Raw genomic sequence first — 19173 nt, 5'->3', positions numbered from 1 at the left:
GTTAACTACCTGTTAACAGGCAGTTAATTGGCACTAATCCCTTCCCACCTCAGGTCGGCGGGTCCCAGTGCGGGGCGGGTACCCGCCTCCTGTGAAACTTACGTGAAGGCGGGTTTTAGGCGGGATGGTGTCGGGACCCCCGAATTCGGGATTTCCCCCCCCCCCACATGCCTGAAACCCCGCCTGACGGCTCCATGAAAATCTACCCCCAAGTTCCTCTCCAGCCCAGAGGTGATGTCCTTAACCCTGGCACCGGGCAGGCAACACAGCCTTCGGGACTCTCGCTCTCGGCTGCAGAGAACAGTATCTATCCCCCTAACTATACTGACCCCTATCACTACAACATTTCTTTTTACTCCCCCCCACTTGAATGGCTCCTGTACCATGGTGCTGTGGTCAGATTGCTCATCCTCCCTGCAGTCCCTGGCCTCGTCCACACAGGGGGCAAGAATATCATACCTGTTGGACAAGGCCAAGGGCTGAGGCTCCTCCATCGCTACCTCCTGGATCCCAATACCTGCCTTGCTTGAAGTCATACCCTCTTGTCCCTGACCATGGGCCAAATTGGAAGTAATTACTCTAGTGGGTGTGACTGCCTCCTGGAACTTGGTGTCCAGGTAACGCTCCCCCTCCCTAATGTGCCGCAGTGTTTGATGCTCGGACTCCAGCTGATCAACTCAGAGCTGAAGTTCCTCGAGCAGCCAACATTTGCTGCAGATATGGTCACCGTGGACCTCAATGGTGTCCACCAGCTCCCACATGCAACAACAACACATTGCCTGGTCTCCCATCTCAATTCATTAATTAATTAGTTTTAAAATTTGGAACACGTATATCATTTAATCTACACCAAGGCACTTAAATTTAGATGCCCAAGTTTGGAAAAAAGCGAGAAATAGAGAAATACTCACTTATCTACTTTCTGGTGATGTCACACTTCGATTACTTTTTACTTCTTTACACTCACTTTACATGCCGTTGTATCGGCTCCCAGCTCGGGTCCCGTTCAGGTCCACAGCCTCTGCTCTCGGGTTTCCTCTGCCGCGCTCTTTATCTCTCGCTCGTAGCTCGGGTCCCACTCAGGTCCGCAGCCTCTGCTCTCGGGTCTCCTCTGCCGCGCTCTTTATCTCTCTCTCGCTCCCAGCTCGGGTCCCGCTCAGGTCCGTAGCCTCTGCATAAACCAGCATACAGCTGGTTTAGCCAAACATCACCAGATCTGGCTGAACCACATCAAGTGCTGTTGGCCTCACACTCCACTGCCAAAACCGCCTACTACTCCAGGGAAGCAAATATAATCCTTGGCTTCTTTTCTCCAAGAGCAACCATCTATTTAAACCCATTTTCGCTGCCCCCCAGCCCCACCTCCAACAACAAGTGTGAGGAGCTCATGGACTTCTTTGTCACTAAGATCGAGACCATCCATTCAGCTGCCTCTGCTGCTTTACCACTTCCCTTAGCCACCAAGCCAAACCGTCCCCCAAGTTCTCCCCTGCCCTAGCCCTGAACTCATGTCTTTCTCTAGTTTCTCTCCTATCCTCCCTCTTGTCCAGGAGACCCAGCTTCTGCTTCCTTGACTCAACAACCATGAAACCCAACTTCCTTCCTGGCCCCCATGCTAACTGACATTGTAAATGGTTCCCGGTCCTGAGATACTGGCCTTCTCTCTTTCTAAACTGCCATCATCAGGTCCTCCTGAAAAAAAACAATCTCAACCTCTTTGTCGTCACAAACTACTGTCTCATCTTCAATCTCTCTTTCCTCTCCAAAGTAATTGAATGTGTTTCCACCTTCCAAATCCATGCTCATCTTTCCTGTAATTCCATGTTTGAATCTCTCTAATTAGGTTTCCACCCCTGCGAAAGCACTGAAACGTCCCTAACCAACGTCACAAGTGACATCCTCTCTGAATGTGACCATGATTCAATTATTCTTCCTTGTCCTTCTCAACCTCTCTACAGCCTTTGACATGGTTGACCTCCAGTGCCTCTCCTCCATTGTCCAGCTCAGTGGAATTGCCCTCACACGATTCCACTCTTACTAAGACGCAATTTCCTCTAGTTAAACAGTGCAAAGCCATTGTCTTTGTCCTCTGTCATAAACTCTGTACCCTTGTCATTGATTGCATTCCCCTGTCTGGTCAATGTCTGAGGCTGAATCAGACTGTTTGCCACCTCAGTATCCTATTCAACCCTGAACTGAGCTTCTGACCCCATATCTTCTCCATCACATAGACCACCTACTTCCATCTCCATAACATTGTTTATCTCTGCCCTTGTCTCATCTCATCTGCTGCCAAAATTCTCATCCATGCCTCTGTTACCTTCAGACTCAATGGGGGTGATTTTCATTCAGAAGTCGGGAAGGAGGCGGGACTACAACTTTCGGGGTTGTAGTCCCGCCTCCATCGAGATGCGGCCAATCCACGCGATTTTAACTTGATTGACCTTGTTGAGCCCACCCAGCGGGCTCAGCAGGCCGATTAAGGGCCACCCGGCAACAGGTGACGTCACAGACTGAAATTTCATCTGTCAAGACGTTTTGACAGATGAAATATCAGTGTTTCACAGCTGTTTGAAGCTGTCAAACACTGACAGTCTTACTTCTAGCATGAGTCCTTCTCCACAGACTCAGTTAGAAATCTCTCCTGCACAGAAAGCTGCAGGCTGTCACTTTTGGCAAATCGCAGCCATTCTGCTTTCTGTACTGGTGAGATGAGGGACCCCCTGAACCTAAAGGAAGGAAAGCTGAAAAGGTAAGAAAATGTATGTAAAACTTAGTTAATCACTTTAGACACACCAAACACACTTACCTTTGCACTCATGCACACATCACTCACCTGAACACCAACATCTCGACCCCTCCAAGCCCTTCAACCCGACAGCCCGACTCCTCCAACTTGGCATGGTTTGGAGCCTTCGGGATTCCCACAGTTCAAGCTTAAAAATAGGGATTAGGCTAAAAACTGCCTGTTAACTACCTGTTAACAGGTAGTTAATTGGCACTAATCCCTTCCCGCCTCGGGTAGGCGGGTCCCAGTGCGGGGCGGGTACCCGCCTCCTTTGAAATTGGCATGAAGGCGGGTTGGGGGTGGGGTGGGGTCGGGACCCCCGATTTCGGGAATTTAACCTCCCGCACACCTCCAATCCCGACTCCACGGCTCAATGAAAATCGAGGCCAATTACTCCAATGCTCTTCAGGTCGGTATCCCATCCTCACCCTCTGTCCTCCGATAACTTCAGCTCATCAAAAACTCTGCTGTTTGTATCCCATCCCACACCAAATCCCACTGACCCATCACCCCTGTCCTCACCGACTGACATTGGCTCCCAACCCACAATGCCTTAAATTTAAAATGCTCATTCTTGTGTTTAACTCCCTTCATGTTTTTGTCCCTCCTCTGACTCTGGCCTCTTGTGCATCTCCTCCTCCCTTGGCCCCACCAATGAATCTGTCACCCAACTGGTATGCAGGCTCCAATTACCTGAAGCACAATCAGGTTGTGTTATGAAGTGCTTTCTGCATGGGGTGCTCTGTAGGCCTCAGTTCCTCACAATGCAGGGACCTGGTACCCGATGCTCAGCAGCTTTGTGCATTAGCAATTCTCAAAGGTGACGATGACAGCTGCAATTACAAAATACTCATTACCTGTAATAACAATGAGGTCTGGAACTTGATAAGACACAAAATCATTCAAACAGGCAAGATTCTTAAATCCCAGCGCATCAAGAATTTATGAAGAAAGGCATATTGAAGAAGGCTAACTCTGTTTCTCTTTCCATGGATGCTGTCTGACCTGCTGAGTGTTTCCAGCATTTTCTGTTGTTATTGAAGAAGGCTCTGCTGGGTCAAGATATAGCTCTCTGTTCCTGGAACCAGAACAGAAATCTAATGATTCAGGCCAGATCCAAGAATTAAGTGAATTATAAAAAATGAGTATTGGTCATATTTTATTCCAAACCTCATGTTGGGATACTGGGACAATGATCTTCAGGGTTTATATTCAGCAAGGCACAGAATCTCCCCCCACCCCAGTTGCTAAGACATACATCACTAACATTGGCTCAGCCCAAGATGCCTAGGCAAAGGTGATGCTGCCAGTAATCTAGAAAATTAGACCAGGTTTGGAAAAGTTGAAGGCTGGAGGTGAGCACAATCTTTTCTAGATGAGTCTTAACAATGTCATTACAAAACTTTGCACTGATATTTGCTCTGCCGGGGAAAATGAAGCAGATGTATGAAGGAGGCAGGTGCGGTAAGGGAAGGTCATGTGGATTAAGAACAAAAGAAGGTATGGAAGAGAAAGGGCCACTCAGCCCATTGAACCTACTCTTTCCAATGGGCCTGTTGAACAGCTTATTAAGGGCTTTTGCCCCTCCCTATTTTCCCAATTTTACTCATGGAATGCACTACCAAAGAAAACAGTCTACTTTTCGTGAGCTTTTGCTGACTTGCATTTTCATCTAAACTGTTCACATCCAGGATAGGTGTACACATCCTATTAATCCCAAGACCACATACACTCTGTGAAGGGTGGGACACTCAGTTGCTAGTGTATCTGGTAGTGAGTTCAAATGAGTAATACCAATATGAGGAAAAGTATGGGATCCATGAGTAACCATTTTACCATGGAAATTGACAATAGGTACAATTAGGTCAATCCTATGAATACGTTGTACTCTGAATTGTTCTCTCGGCCACATGGCAACATTAGCTGTGAATTCATATCATCAGAAACGTTGGTCTGTCAATGCTCATTTTCCCAAGATTACATTAGATCCACAGAAGTGACATAAGATATCAACTGTGATCAATCTGAGAGGAGCCACATTAAAGCAGCTTAAAAACATGCAAAGACTATAAGATGCTGGGATTACTCTGGTACCAGTCGGCACACAGTATATCCAGTAAATATAGAACTTTGATAGTATCCCAATACACACCTGCCTGATACATACAGTGCTCCGAAGCACACCACACATACAGTCACCTGAATGGTGAAGCACATACACATACACTCAGATATAAACTAATCTACTGCTTCCATTGACTGTATTATAGAAGTGCAGAGACTACACCCAGTACATTGTCATTAATAATAAAAATTCACCAGCGTCTTTCTCTTTTTTAATTTGTAGAAAAGGTAGCGATTAAGATCATGGATAAAAAGTGTCTGACCCACAAGGCACAGCAACTGTTCGCAAGTGAAGTTTTGATTATGGAACAACTTCATCATCCGAACATCATCCGGCTGTATGAGGTGCTAGAGACACAAACTCGGCTGCACCTGGTCTTGGAGTATGCTAAGGGAGGGGATCTGTTCACCAAACTCTGCACGCAGGGACGGCTCTTGGAATATGAGAGTAAATTTATATTTGTTCAGATTGTATCGGCTGTCAAACATATGGTAAGTGAGAAATGTAGTCTTAGCTAAAAAAAAGATTGTCTGCCTTGTAGGGTCATCTTTAAACTGACATGGCCTTCTCTACACACCACTGAATTGGACTGATCTCATACATTCACCTGAAGGACAATCTCCTTTTAAGGACAAGATGCTTTAAGGTTAGGTTGCCCATATAATCGTTCCATTCCTGCAACATTAATAAATCCTGACAGATCCACAAGAATGCATTTTGTTTTGACTTCCAGAGGATATTGTGAGAGGAAGAAAGCAGTATCCATTTTATATACTGCAAAGACCTTACGGAATGGCCAGGTAGCAGCATAGTGTAGCGGTCAAGAGCAGCCATGGGCTCTGTTATCCTGGCCTGAGCAACAAGAAGACTGGTGTTGTTGTCCCTACATCAGCTTGTTAATTGATCAGCCCGATTCACGGTGGTTAGCTCTACTCTTTGGTACCATTACTGGAATGGCCATCAAACAGTTCTTCCACCTTCTCGCCTATTAAGTTATTTTTTCCCCATCAAACATGTCTATGCTGCAATCCCTGTGGGGTATCCTGAAATTTGCAGCCAAGCTAATTGACAAAGCAGGTCCTCTGGGCAATGGGCCATGATCCTGCTTGTAGGGTATTCAAAGCAGCCTGCTCTGCAGTGAGCTAGTCTGAAGGAAGTCCTGAAAGGCTATTGCCACTGCATGTAATGTAAGACACCTGCTCAATGATGATAGAGGACCTGTATCTGAGCTACCCTGCAAAACACTGTCAGCCCAAGATGTAGCTGTTTGGACTCACAATGGACCAGGGATCTTCCAGTGATGGTTGACTACCTGGAAAATCAACAGCTGGAGCTATGTAGAGGAGGTCTGCCGTGTGATGTGCCAAATAACTGCCCGAATCCGAAGTTAAAGCTTAAGACTGAAGCCTTTTATTAAATAAGAATCATGGCAGAGTTAACAGAATTCATCATCGAACTGAGCCCTTGGTAGAACATACCAGAAGAGGGGCGGGGCCAGGGAGGAGCATTAGTGGTTCCCCCGGTGGAACATTCCAGACATTACAAGTACAAGTACAAATATCAGAACACAGTTATTTCATCACATTCACCCCCTGCTATAGATTCAGTCTGTCAGGAGGTCTGATAATCCTCTGGGAACGACATAACTCTTGCTGAGGCTCCTCCCGGAGTACTAACTCCGGTTCATTCGAATTCCCAGAATCATCAGTATTTTCCACACTGAGGGTTTGTGTCTCTGAAGGTCCAATACCACGATTGAAAACTCTACTCTCAGAGTCGAACTCTTTTCGAGCTCCAGCAGGTGCAAGATCTTTAATAGAGACCGTATCCACTCGCCCATCCGAATATTGAATATACGCATACTGGGGATTAGCATGGAGGAGTTGTACTTCCTCCACCAGTGGATCAGTCTTGTGGCCTCTCACATGTCTGCGCAACAACACAGGGCCCGTGGTCGTCAACCATGTGGGTAACGATACTCCATTAGTAGCTTTTCTTGGAAAACTAAACATCCTTTCATGAGGGGTGGCATTCGTCGCTGTACACAAAAGAGATCTTATGGAATGCAGCACGTCTGGCAGGACATCCTGCCAGCGAGAGGTCGGCAGGCCTCGTGACTTCAGAGACAGTACGATAGCCTTCCACACTGTCGCATTTTCTTTCTCGACCTGCCCATTACCACGAGGGTTATAGCTGGTAGTTCTACTCGTTGCAATCCCCTTCGATAGCAAAAACTGTCGTAATTCTTCGCTCATAAAGGAAGAACCCCTATCACTATGTATATAGTTAGGCATGCCGAACAAGGAAAACAGTTGGCAGAGGCATTTAATTACAACAGCACTAGTCACATCCGGACAGGGGATAACAAAAGGGAACCGAGAGTACTCGTCTATAATATTAAGAAAAATAGACATTACGGTCGCTTGATGGAAGGGGACCTTTAAAATCGAGACTCAAACGCTCAAATGGTCGAGTTGCTTTAATAAGATGAGCTGGCTCGGATGGCTTATAGAAGCGGGGTTTGTATTCAGCACAAACATGACAGGTTCTGGTCATTGTCCGGACCTCCTCAATAGAGTAGGGTAGATTGTGGGACTTAATGAAGTGGTTCATTCTGGTAACCCCAGGGTGGCAGAGTGCGTCGTGGAGACTTTGAAGCTTATCTGTACCTAGACTAGCACATACTCCTCGTGACAAAGCATCCGATGGCTCATTAAATACTCCAGGCCTGTACTGAATATCATAGTCATATGTTGACAGTTCTATTCGCCATCTTAAAATCTTATCATTTTTGATCTTGCCTCTCTGCTTAGTGTTGAACATAAAGGCCACAGATCGCTGGTCAGTAATGAGCATAAAACGTTGGCCAGCGAGATAATGTCTCCAATACCTGACTGCTTCAATAATTGCCTGTGCCTCCTTTTCCACTGAAGAATGTCGAACTCCTGGTCCTTGCAATGTACGAGAGAAGAAGGCTACTGGTCTACCAGCTTGGTTAAGAGTTGCTGCCAACGCAAAATCAGATGCATCACTTTCCACTTGAAATGGGATCTTCTCATCCACGGCACATACCACTGCCTTCTCAATGTCCCGTTTGATATTAAGGAAAGCCTCCTGAGCTTCCGCCGATAGCGGAAAAGACGTCGACTTAATAAGAGGTCGGACTTTATCTGAGTAGCTAGCCACCCACTGGGCATAGTACGAGAAGAATCCCAGACACTTTCTTAAAGCTTTTACAGTGTGAGGTAAAGGTAATTCCTTAAGTGGGCGTAATCTTTCAGGGTCTGGCCCGATTACCCCATTCTCCACAACACAACCAAGAATACACAAACGTGTAGTATTGAAGGTAAACTTGTTTTCGTTGTAGGTCAGGTTTAACCTCTTTGCAGTCTCTAGGAACTTCGCGAGATTTTGATCATGCTCCCGTTGGTCACGCCCACAGATGGTAACATTGTCCAGGTACGGGAATGTTACTTCCAACACGTATTCATCCACCATACGATCCATCTCCCGTTGGAAGACGGATACCCCATTCGTCACTCCAAAGGGCACCCGAAGGAATTGGAACAGGCGCCCATTAGCTTCGAAGGCCGTATAAGGTCGGTCTTCTATTTTGATGGGGAGTTGATGGTAGGCAGACTTTAAATCAATGGTGGAGAACACGCGGTACTGAGCTATCTGGTTCACCATCTCAGAAATATGAGGCAAAGGATAGGCGTCTAATTGGGTATACAAGTTTATAGTCTGGCTATAATCGACCACAAGTCTTTTCTTCTCATTAGTTTTAACCACCACCACCTGGGCACGCCACGGGCTACCACTGTGTTCGATGATTCCCTCCCGTTGAAGCCTTTCCACTTCCTCTTTTATAAATGTTTTATCTTCTGAACTATACCGTCGACTCTTAGTTGCTATAGGTCTACAATTAGGAGCAAGTTTCGCAAACAAAGAAGGCGGACTTACGTTTAAAGTAGAAAGGCCGCAGACTGTGAGCAGAGGCTGAGATCCACCATACTTAAGGGTAACGCTCTCATGCTGACACTGGAAGTCCAAGCCTAATATTAAGTTCACACACAACTGAGGTAATATGAGGAGTTTAAAGTCCTTATACTCCGTATCCTTAACGGTCAATGTGACTTTATAATATCCAGTTACCTCCGAAGTAAGGGATTTGGACGCCATCACAATTTCACTTCGAGTAGGATACACCTTCAATGAACAGGAGTTAACAAGGTTGGGGTGTATAAAACTTTCAGTACTGCCACAGTCTATCAAACACCCAGTAGGATGACCATTAATCTTAATGTCCATCATAGATTTTGACAAGGAACACGGTATGGTCTGGTCAACCGTAGCCGAGGCTAGAGTAAAACGATAGGCGGCAGCAGAGAAGACATCGGGTACAGGATTACCCTTACACACTTTACTAAAATGTCCCTGTTTCTTACATTTAAAACAGGTAGCCTCTCTGGCTGGGCAACTTTGCCTGGGGTGTTTAGGTTGGCCACAAAAATAAAACTTAGACCCATGGGGCACGGCCGCAACAATAGGATTAAGTGGGGGCTCCATTGGTGTTATGGATGCCTCCATACTCGGAACACACTAGGCTGAGAGAGATGCATGGGCTGATGCATACACTTCTGAATTCTTCTGGGCTACATCTAATGATCGAGCAGCAGCGACAACCGTTTTTAAAACTAACGAGTCGTTCTCGAGGAGTCTCTGTCTAATATAATTAGATCGGAGGCCAGATATGAAAGAATCGCGGATGGCTTCTTCCTGATACACTATGGCAGAGACAGCCTTGTAGTTGCAACCCTTAGCCAAAGCCTTAAGGTCCTGCAGGAAATCGTCCAGAGATTCCTCGGGTAATTGCCTGTGAGTAGACAGGAGATACCTGGCGTATACTTCGTTAACCGACTTAAGGTACTGGGCTTTAAGAGCTGCGAGGGCCTCTTCATATGTAGTAATATCTTCAATTATAGAGTAAGTTTGATGACTTACCAAGTTGGTTAGAAGACCCAACTTGTTAACCGTCGGATCTGTCGATGATGCGATGAAGTGTTCAAAACATCGGAGCCAATGCGTAAATTTCTTCGACGCATCTGCCGAATGGGGATCGATATCCAGACGCTCTGGTTTCAAAAATCGATCCATCTTCCAAAAGTTGTTATTTAATAAAATTGATGTGCCAAATAACTGCCCGAATCCGAAGTTAAAGCTTAAGACTGAAGCCTTTTATTAAATAAGAATCATGGCAGAGTTAACAGAGTTCATCATCGAACCGAGCCCTTGGTAAAACATACCAGAAGAGGGGCGGGGCCAGGGAGGAGCATTAGTGGTTCCCCCCGGTGGAACATTCCAGACATTACAAGTACAAGTACAAATATCAGAACACAGTTATTTCATCACACCGTGGCCAAGTAACCTCATAGGATTTGTCTACTCTGGGACCAGGACTTGCTTCTACGGGTCTTCCCTCAAACTTCCTTAGCACTGAACCAGAGAAAGGAAGAAAGAACAACCAAAGGCAAATGAAGGCAGACTTTTTGAGATTCAAAGCAGGATAATCATATTTAAACCATGGCCATCCTGTACTTTAAAAAACCTAAAATGTTACAAAAACTTGATTGGGAGGAGTGTATCACTGTTGCTTGTTTTCCTCCTCCTCTTCTTAATGGTTAGAATATAACTTCCAGCTGTCCTCCTGAGGTAAAGGAACTTACATCGCAGGTCCAACAGAAAGGGCTGGGTATATGCAACAGGAATTGGGGAGAAGATGGCCAAACTGCTGGTGTGCTGTTGAATTAGACTTATTTGTTTCTGGCTCTCAGGAAGGTATACAAGAGGTACCTGTACCTTATTCAGATAAGGAAGCCCTACAGAGCCAAACATTGCCTGGGAGTTTCACAGAGTGAGTGGGAGGGGGCAGGGTTCCATAATTAAGCAAGATCCCCTTTCATACTCTGAAAGGGAAACCCTTGAGGTAGGAGCAGACTCCCAGAACAAATTTAAAACCAATGTAGAACCACAGATTATTCTATTAGGGTTATTGTCTTTGGTCTCAACATCCATCCTCTCCACCCCATCGCACTTTGGCTACACCAATCACTATAGGATTCCCTGCATTTCCCTACCTCCACCATCTCTGGCCTGTTTCCCCCATGTGAGGAACTTCCTGTTTCTTTGATGCCAACCCAACCCCAGGATACAACTATCTCTTCTTGGCCCAATGTTTGTTGATATCATTAGTAGTTTTGTTTCCTCAGGCACTGCCCCTCCACTCTTCACAATTGTTCCCCTCCTTTCACTCTTCCACTATTACTCAGGGTCTTAGGACATGCTACTACATTAAATGTGCTATTCCACGCAAGTTGCTGTTGTATACATTATTGTCAGGGTGGTTTTCAGTGGTGGATTGCATGTTGAGGAACTTGATCTGCTCCTGGTCAAAGTCCCATTGTTGTACCTGACCACTTTCTCAGACCCCCTAACCCACAGCTAGGGATTTGTAATCCAGAGATTGAGGTTGAGTGTGGAGGATGGGATCATTCTCCAATCCTGATGATATTCCAATCACATTCAGATATTTGCAGAATGAGGGAAAATAATGACATAGAATGTACAGCACAGAAACAAGCCATTCGGCCCAACTGGTCTATGTTGGAGTTTATGCTCCACACAAGCCTCCTCCCATCCATCTTCATCTAACCCTATGAGAATAACCTTCTATTCCTTGCTCCCTCATGTGTTTATCTTGTTTCTCCTTAAATGCATCTATGCTATTCCCCTCAACCATTCCCTGTGGTAGCGAGTTCCACATTCTAACCACTCCCTGGGTAAAGAAGTTTCTCCTGAATTCCCTATTGGATTTATTAGTGACTACCTTATATTTATAGCCCCTAATTTTGTTTCCCCCACCCCCCGCCCAATGAGTGGAAAGTCTTCTCTACGTCTATCCTATCAAAACCTTTTAAAATCTTAAAGACCTCTATCAGGTCACCACTCAGCCTCCTCTTTTCTAGAGAAAAGGGCCCCAGCCTGTTCAATCTTTCCTCATAGGTTTAACCTCTCAGTTCTGGTATCATCCTTGTAAATATTTCTTGCAGTCTCCAATGCCTCTAAAAAGACAAGTCATTATTATTACATGTTATTTCAGATTATTACTTGCCATCTCTGAATAGCCAACTGGTAGTGGGAACAGTGTTGACAGAGGTCTTGGAGCAGCATTGATAGAAGCAAAGGACCAGTAGCGACAGAGGTCAGGGAGCAGTACTGGTAGAGATTTAGGTGCAGCATTGATAGAGGACTGGGAACATAGTGTCGGAGAAGTAAAAGAAAGGGAGGATAATATTACAAATGTTAATCCTGGCTATGCTCTGGGGAGAAGCCATTACTGGGATGGAGTGATGGTGCTGGTGCTGGTGGTAGCCCCGATATTTGGTGGTCCTGGTGCTCCTAGTCCATTTATTACAACTGACAGGTTATTAATTCCTCATTTTTTCCATCTCTTCCTCCTCGGTTGCTTCATATTTTGCCTGCTTAACTTTCCATTTTCCTTTTCAGCATGAGAACAATGTGATCCATCGGGATCTCAAGGCAGAAAATGTGTTCTACTCAACTATTAACTGCGTGAAGGTGGGTGACTTTGGCTTCAGTGCTTTGTGTCCTGTGAATGAACCCTTAAACACTTCTTGTGGCTCCCCTCCATATGCAGCCCCAGAGTTATTTAGCGTGAAGAGCTACTTTGGAATCCACGTGGACATTTGGGCTCTGGGCATCCTACTGTACTTCATGGTGACAGCAACCTTGCCTTTCCGTGCAGACACTGTGAGGATGCTGAAAAAGTACATTTTAGTAGGATCATACACAATTCCAGCCTATATATCGGATCCCTGCCAGAAACTGATCCACGGAATTCTTCAACCCATCCCGACAAACCGCTACACCCTGGCAAACATCCTGGACAGTCCATGGCTGAGGGGAATGGAATGTCCAGAGCCATACCAACCATTCCATTTGGATCCAGCCCACCTAGCCAGCTCTGTACCTCTAAATGAAGAGGAAAGGGAGGTGAAGAAAGCATTGAGGGGCCTGGGAATCACAGATGAACACATCCGCAATAACCATAGTTGGGACTCCCACAGTCCCATTACTGGGACTTACCGCATTATGCTCCACCAGAGCCAAAAGAGACGCTATTCAGAAGGTCTTGCAATGGTGAGCAACTGCTCTGCAAGGACCAGGCTGAATGACAGCAGGAGAAGGAGCTTCAGAGCACATGGACAGCATTCAAGGATGTGTCTGATTCTGTAAACTCAACACACACACCAATGACATTGCAGCAAGGTAGGAAAAATTGCTGCTAGAAATTGCCACTGCCAAAGATGGAGATAGCTAATGAGGCACTGAGTATGAAGATACTTCTCCCCGTCTCACACAGTAAGCAGCCATAAAAAGTTTGGCATTCCAGCTGTGGCCTGTGCAGGCGCTGTGCATAATGGGTCTATGAAAATTAAAGAAATGTTGATTTTTCTCACAAGGCCTCGGATGCCAGAAGAATTCCAGTAGATATATCAAGAAATGACCAGGTGGTTACATTCTAGATAAATAAACTCAATTTAAAATTAACTAGATGATTAAGAAAGGGGATCCTCATTTTTACACTAAGATTTTTCTTAAAGGTAAATAAACTTTTTACTCTTCACAGATAACGCAATAGAAAAAGTTGGTGTATGATTCTACCACTGGGATAAGAGAGCCAGATTTAAATGGTCGTGCATAAGCAGTGTCTGCCACAATCTAAATTAAACAAACACCCGTGCAAAAGCACCTAAAGAAAGACTAGTTTTCATCTGAAACCTTAACACATCTCTTAGAAACACCCTAAAGCCTTTCAAATATTGTGCATTGAAGTGGAATGAGATGAATGACCAGCTTTAGTAACTTTGGTTGAGGGAAGAATGCTTGATTAGGACACCAGGAGAACTCCCTGCTCTTCTTTAGGTAATGCTACAGGGTCGTTAACGCCCACCTGAACTAGCCGAGTAGACAGATGGGACTTTGATGTAACATCTCATTGATAGGCAGCACCTACAACAATGCAGGACTCCCTCAGTACTACACTAGAGAATACATTTGTACTGCATATTAGAACATATATAGAATTCAAATGCCACAGTTATTTAAATCCAAAAGGTTGCTTAGCATAACAGTTTTATGAAAGTTGACAATTGTGAAAACCCATGTTTTCATTTGCTTAAGTACTGTCAGGCTGTATTTTCCTCTGTGAATTTTAGCAAAAGATGTGAGAATGAAGTGGGGAATTATTTGTAGGCATTCTAAAAAGAAGTGGGCAAGGCTTCCTTTCACTCCTGACTTCCAGTCTACATTGCCTAATCTACTGGTGCCTCTTCAGCACCCTTTTCCTCCTCTGCTCTGCCCTCTCTTTCTTCTACCCATCATACAACTCTATCTATTGGCGGTGAAGGGGCTTCATGACCTGAAGACCTATACCCCAGCTGTAACTCTGCTATTGATAGGGCCACTCAAGCTGACAAGGTTAAAGTGTAGAGACTGGAAAAATAGCAGTTACGCTGTTAAGAGCCTAGTCACTGCCCAAGTACAATCTGTTCATTTCATTACTGATGGCTCTAATCATCTCAACCCCAGGACATTGCTGCAGGAGTTCCTCAGGGCAGTGTACTAGGCCCAACCATCTTCTGTTGCTTCATCAATGACCTTCCCCCCATCATAAGGTCAGAAGTAGGGATGTTTGTTGATGATTGCACAGTGTTCAGTACCATTTGCAACTCCTCAGATAATGAAGCAGTCCGTGCTAACATGCAGCTAGACCTGGATAACATTCAGGCTTGGGCTGATAAATGGCAAGTAACATTCGCGCCACACAAGTGCCAGGCAATGACCATCTCTAACAAGAGAGAGTCTAACCACCGCTCCTTGACATTCAATGGCATTACCATCGCTGAATCCCACACCATCAACATCCTAGGGGGTCACCATTGACCAGAAACTAAACTGGACCAGCCACATAAATACTGTGGCTACAAGAGCAGGTCAGAGGCTGGGTATTCTGCAATGAGTCTCTCACCTCCTGACTCCCCAAAGCCTTTCCACCATCTACAAGGCACACGTCAGGAGTATGATGGAATACTCACCACTTGCCTGGATGAGTGCAGCTCCAATAACACTCAAGAAGCTCGACACCATCCAGGACAAAGCAGCCCGCTTGATTGGCACCCCATCCACCACCTTAAACATTCACTCCCTCCACCACCGGCGCACAGTGGCTGCAGTGTGTACCATCCACAAGATGCACTGTAGCAACTCGCCAAGGCTTCTTCAACAGCACCTCCCAAACCCGCGACCTCTACCACCTAGAAGAACAAGGGCAGCAGGCGCATGGGAGTACCATTACCTCCAAGTTCCCCTCCAAGTCACACACCATCCTGATTTGGAAATATATTGCTGTTCCTTCATCGCGCTGGGTCAAAATCCTGGAACTCCCTCCCTAACAGCACTGTGGGAGTACCTTCACCACACAGACTACAGCGAATCAAGAAGACGGCTCACCACCACCTTCTCAAGGGCAATTAGAGATGGACAATAAATGCTGGCCTTGCCAGCGACGCCCACATCCCAGGAATGAATAAAAAAAATGACTCCCATGAGATTAGTGGATCCTCAGACTGTAGCTACAGCAGTGTCCGGTGCCTTAAAGGGAAGTAGAAAGTACTCAAAGATTGTCTGTTGATGTTAATGACCAAGGCTTGCAAACTACTTCATTTTTTTGCTTGCCATTAGATCACAAACTACGGGACAAGAAGGTGAGAATGGCTTGGTACAAAGTACTTTCATTTATTCATTCCTGTACAAGTTTCAGCCTTTTTTGTAGGGCAGACGGGGAAATAGAATCCCAGTTGCGATGGGTGACTAGTAAAGCAGCAAAGCATGGTGATGCAGGGAGCTTCAACTGTGGACTTGCATGTAGAGATTCTTCTTGCTTTGGGTTGGATATTTAAGGCTGCAGCAACATTTAGCAGCATCCTAGGTAACTGAGAAGCCCTTTTTAGGATTTATACTGCTCATATACATGGGGGAAAGGAGTAGAAAAGGTGCCCCAAATATTGCCAGCTTCTTAACAGCCAGGTCAGTTCACCATGGCTAGTAGGCTACCCTTTTCGTTGCGGTCATAAAACTAACAATAAAAAACAGAACTTTATATTGGCTTCGTGCAACATCAGAACTTTTCTTGACATTGAAAGAATAGAACAGAGAACTGCTTTGGTAGCTTGAAAACTGGCTTGTTAGGTCATCACTATTGTTGCACTGGACGGGACCAGGCTGGCTGGAGTGAGATATTTGGTGGAAGATGGTACTGGTCAACCTTCTCTGAAATGACCAGGGAGATGAGGTGCCACATACTTGCCAGTGCAGGATTTGCAATATCATTGCAAAGTTAGATAATCTGCTAAAAGGCCAATGATATCAGGAGGGCCAACAGTAATAATCTATTTCTTATGACAAGACATAGAAACATAGAAGATAGGAGCAGGAGTAGGCCATTCGGCCCCTCTAGCCTGCTCCGCCATTCAATGCGATCATGGCTGATCATCCAAGTTCAGTACCCGGTCCCTGATTTCTCCCCATACCCCTTGATCCCTTTAGCCTTAAGAAATATATCCAACTCCTTCTTGAATATATTTAATGAATTGGCCTCTACTGCCTTCTGTGGTAGAGAATTCCACAGGTTCACCACTCTCTGGGTGAAGAAATTCCTCCTCATTTCTGTCCTAAAAGGCCTACCCCTTATCCTTAGACTGTGACCCCTGGTTCTGGATTCCCCGACCATTGGGAACATCCTCCCTGCATCTAGTCTGTCCAGTCCTGCCAGAATTTTATAAGTTTCAATGAGATCCCCTCTCATTCTTCTAAACTCCAGCGAGTACAAGCCCAATCGTCCCAATCTCTCCTCATACGTCATTACTGCCATCCCAGGTATCAGCCTGGTGAATCTTCGTTGAACTCCTTCCATGGCAAGAATATCCTTCCTCAGATAAGGCGCCCAAAACTGCACACAATACTCAAGATGTGGTCTCAGCAAGGCCCTGTACAACTGCAGCAAGACATCCTTGTTCTTGTACTCAAACCCTCTCGCTATGAAGGCCAACATACCATTTGCCTTCTTAACCGCCTGCTGCACCTGCATGCTTACCTTCAGCGACTGGTGCACAAGGACACTCAGGTCTCGTTGCACTTCCCCTTCTCCCAATCTATTGCCATTCAGATAATAATCTGCCTTCCTGATTTTGACAGCAAAGTGGATAACCTCACATTTATCCACGTTATATTGCATCTGCCATGCTTCTGCCCAATCACCCAACCTGTCCAAATCATCCTGTAGTTTCTCGGCATCCTCCTCACAGCACACACGCCGACCCAGCTTTGTGTCGTCTGCAAATTTGGAGATATTACATCTAGTTCCCTTGCCTAGATCATTAATATATATTGTGAATAGCTGGGGTATTAAGCATGCACTGGTCATCACTAATAAATGCAAGTTCTTTCTTTCCTTAGTGTAATCTTCTTGCAGACAGACAGACACGAAACATCCTGGATGCATCCTCTATCAGAGAAATGGCTTCTTATTGATTACATCATCATCTGGCAATGTAATTTGCAGCATGTAAGAATGACCAAAGCCATAGAGCAGAATGCTGGACTGACCACCACATGATACGCTTCAAACTACTGCCAACCATATTGTCGCAGAACTGTCTCAAAGTCCATTGGGCACTTAGATGCGATGATACTGATGGGCCCAAACACCAAACAGGAGCTGTCCAGTACTATCACTGCAGAACGTGCCTGAAATGTAGCACCTGCAGATAATGAACTCGACTGCAAAGAAAGCACATCATAAAAATATTAGGGCTCTGGTTCAAGCTAAGTTGTGGCAAATTAAATATCATTGAAGGGATAAAAAAGCTGATGAAATCCAATCCTATGTAGACCAGGGTTACACAAAGCATCACTATGATGCATTAAATGAGGTGTACAGCCCTAAGTATACCAATACTGCAGCTCTGAAAGGTGTGGATGGTTCTATCCTCATCATAGGCAAGGCATGAGTTTTTAACAAACTACTGAATAGACAGCCTTTCATTAAGGACAAAGCCTCCAACAGAGTCGCACCACAGCCACAACATTACAACACAAGATAAGATCCACATAATTACAGAGGTTAGCAAAACCAGCAAGGTTGAAGGCTGCTCCAAATTAGATGTCTGCAGAGTGGCAGGGCTCTCATTGACCAGCCATGCAGTCTTCAAAACTATTTGGAGAAATGACATTGCTTCTTAAGGCTAAAGGGATCAAGGGATATGGGGAGAAGGCAGGGACAGGGTACTGAATTTGGATGATCAGCCATGATCTCATTGAATGGCGGAGCAGGCTCGAAGGGCCGAATGGCCTACTCCTGCTCCTATCTTCTATGTTTCTATGTTTCTCAAGATTTAACAGATATGGCAATTCTTGCTATCTATAAACAGAAGGGAGAGATTAGCAACTGCAGCAATTATTGTGGAGCTTTGCTGATTTTGATAGCGAGGAAAATATTCAAGAGTGCTTCTCAATTGCTGCTTGAAAATCAGTTCCAAAGGCACAATGTGGCTTCTGAACTAATTGCAACAGGACCGACAATTATTATCACTTGACTTTGGATTTCTGTTCATTCCCCAACTGCCCTTTAGACCCCACCATAGGAGGGAGAACCTTCAGCTACCTCAGTCCTACTCTCGCTGATTGCAGAACATTTTACATCACACAGCACAACTTCTTTGTTCACCCTGAGCCTTATCAGATTCTATTTGTAGTCATTTCCAGGTAGCTGTGCTCACTCCAAGTTACTTGTTTCCCACAATGCTGGGTCCTCTATGCCCTCAAAACTCCACAACATGCGGGGAAAACCGAACTTCTGGATTTCCCGACAGAAACTCTTCTCCAAACCCCTACACCACCTCCACAGCCCGCCTGTCAAGATTCAGCCCATAAGAGTCTAGAGTAGAACTAGAGAGTAGAGAAAGAGATATTTCAGGAATTTTTGAAGCATTTCTGAAAAACGCAGAGAATGTTATAAGTTTAATTGAACAGAAGTAAACTCTAAAATGTATCATTGCTAATGGTTAATGGCTTACATCCCCAAACCTAGAGAAAGTAAAGCAATAGTATTCAGTATGGA

The 19173-nt window shown here is 45.2% G+C and overlaps 1 protein-coding gene across 1 annotated transcript in view; it reads left to right on the top strand.

Annotated features, from left to right (window-relative positions):
- The window catches only part of LOC147108225 (serine/threonine-protein kinase NIM1-like), a 41480-nt gene extending 24949 nt beyond the window's left edge, over nt 1-16531 (top strand). Inside the window, exons 3-4 of the mRNA XM_086004759.1 lie at nt 5136-5404; nt 12480-16531. Of these exons, the coding sequence (XP_085860885.1) occupies nt 5136-5404; nt 12480-13229 (1019 nt within the window). The 3' untranslated portion in view covers nt 13230-16531. The remainder of the gene's footprint in view (nt 1-5135; nt 5405-12479) is intronic.
- Nucleotides 16532-19173: the final 2642 nt, after the last annotated feature.

Source organism: Somniosus microcephalus, chromosome 13, assembly GCF_052327205.1.
Source record: "Somniosus microcephalus isolate GS21.2 chromosome 13, FLI_Smic_1.0, whole genome shotgun sequence".
Classification (NCBI taxonomy): domain Eukaryota; kingdom Metazoa; phylum Chordata; class Chondrichthyes; order Squaliformes; family Somniosidae; genus Somniosus; species Somniosus microcephalus.
Note: the sequence above shows the minus strand (reverse complement) of the source record. Positions and strands in the feature narration are given on the sequence as shown.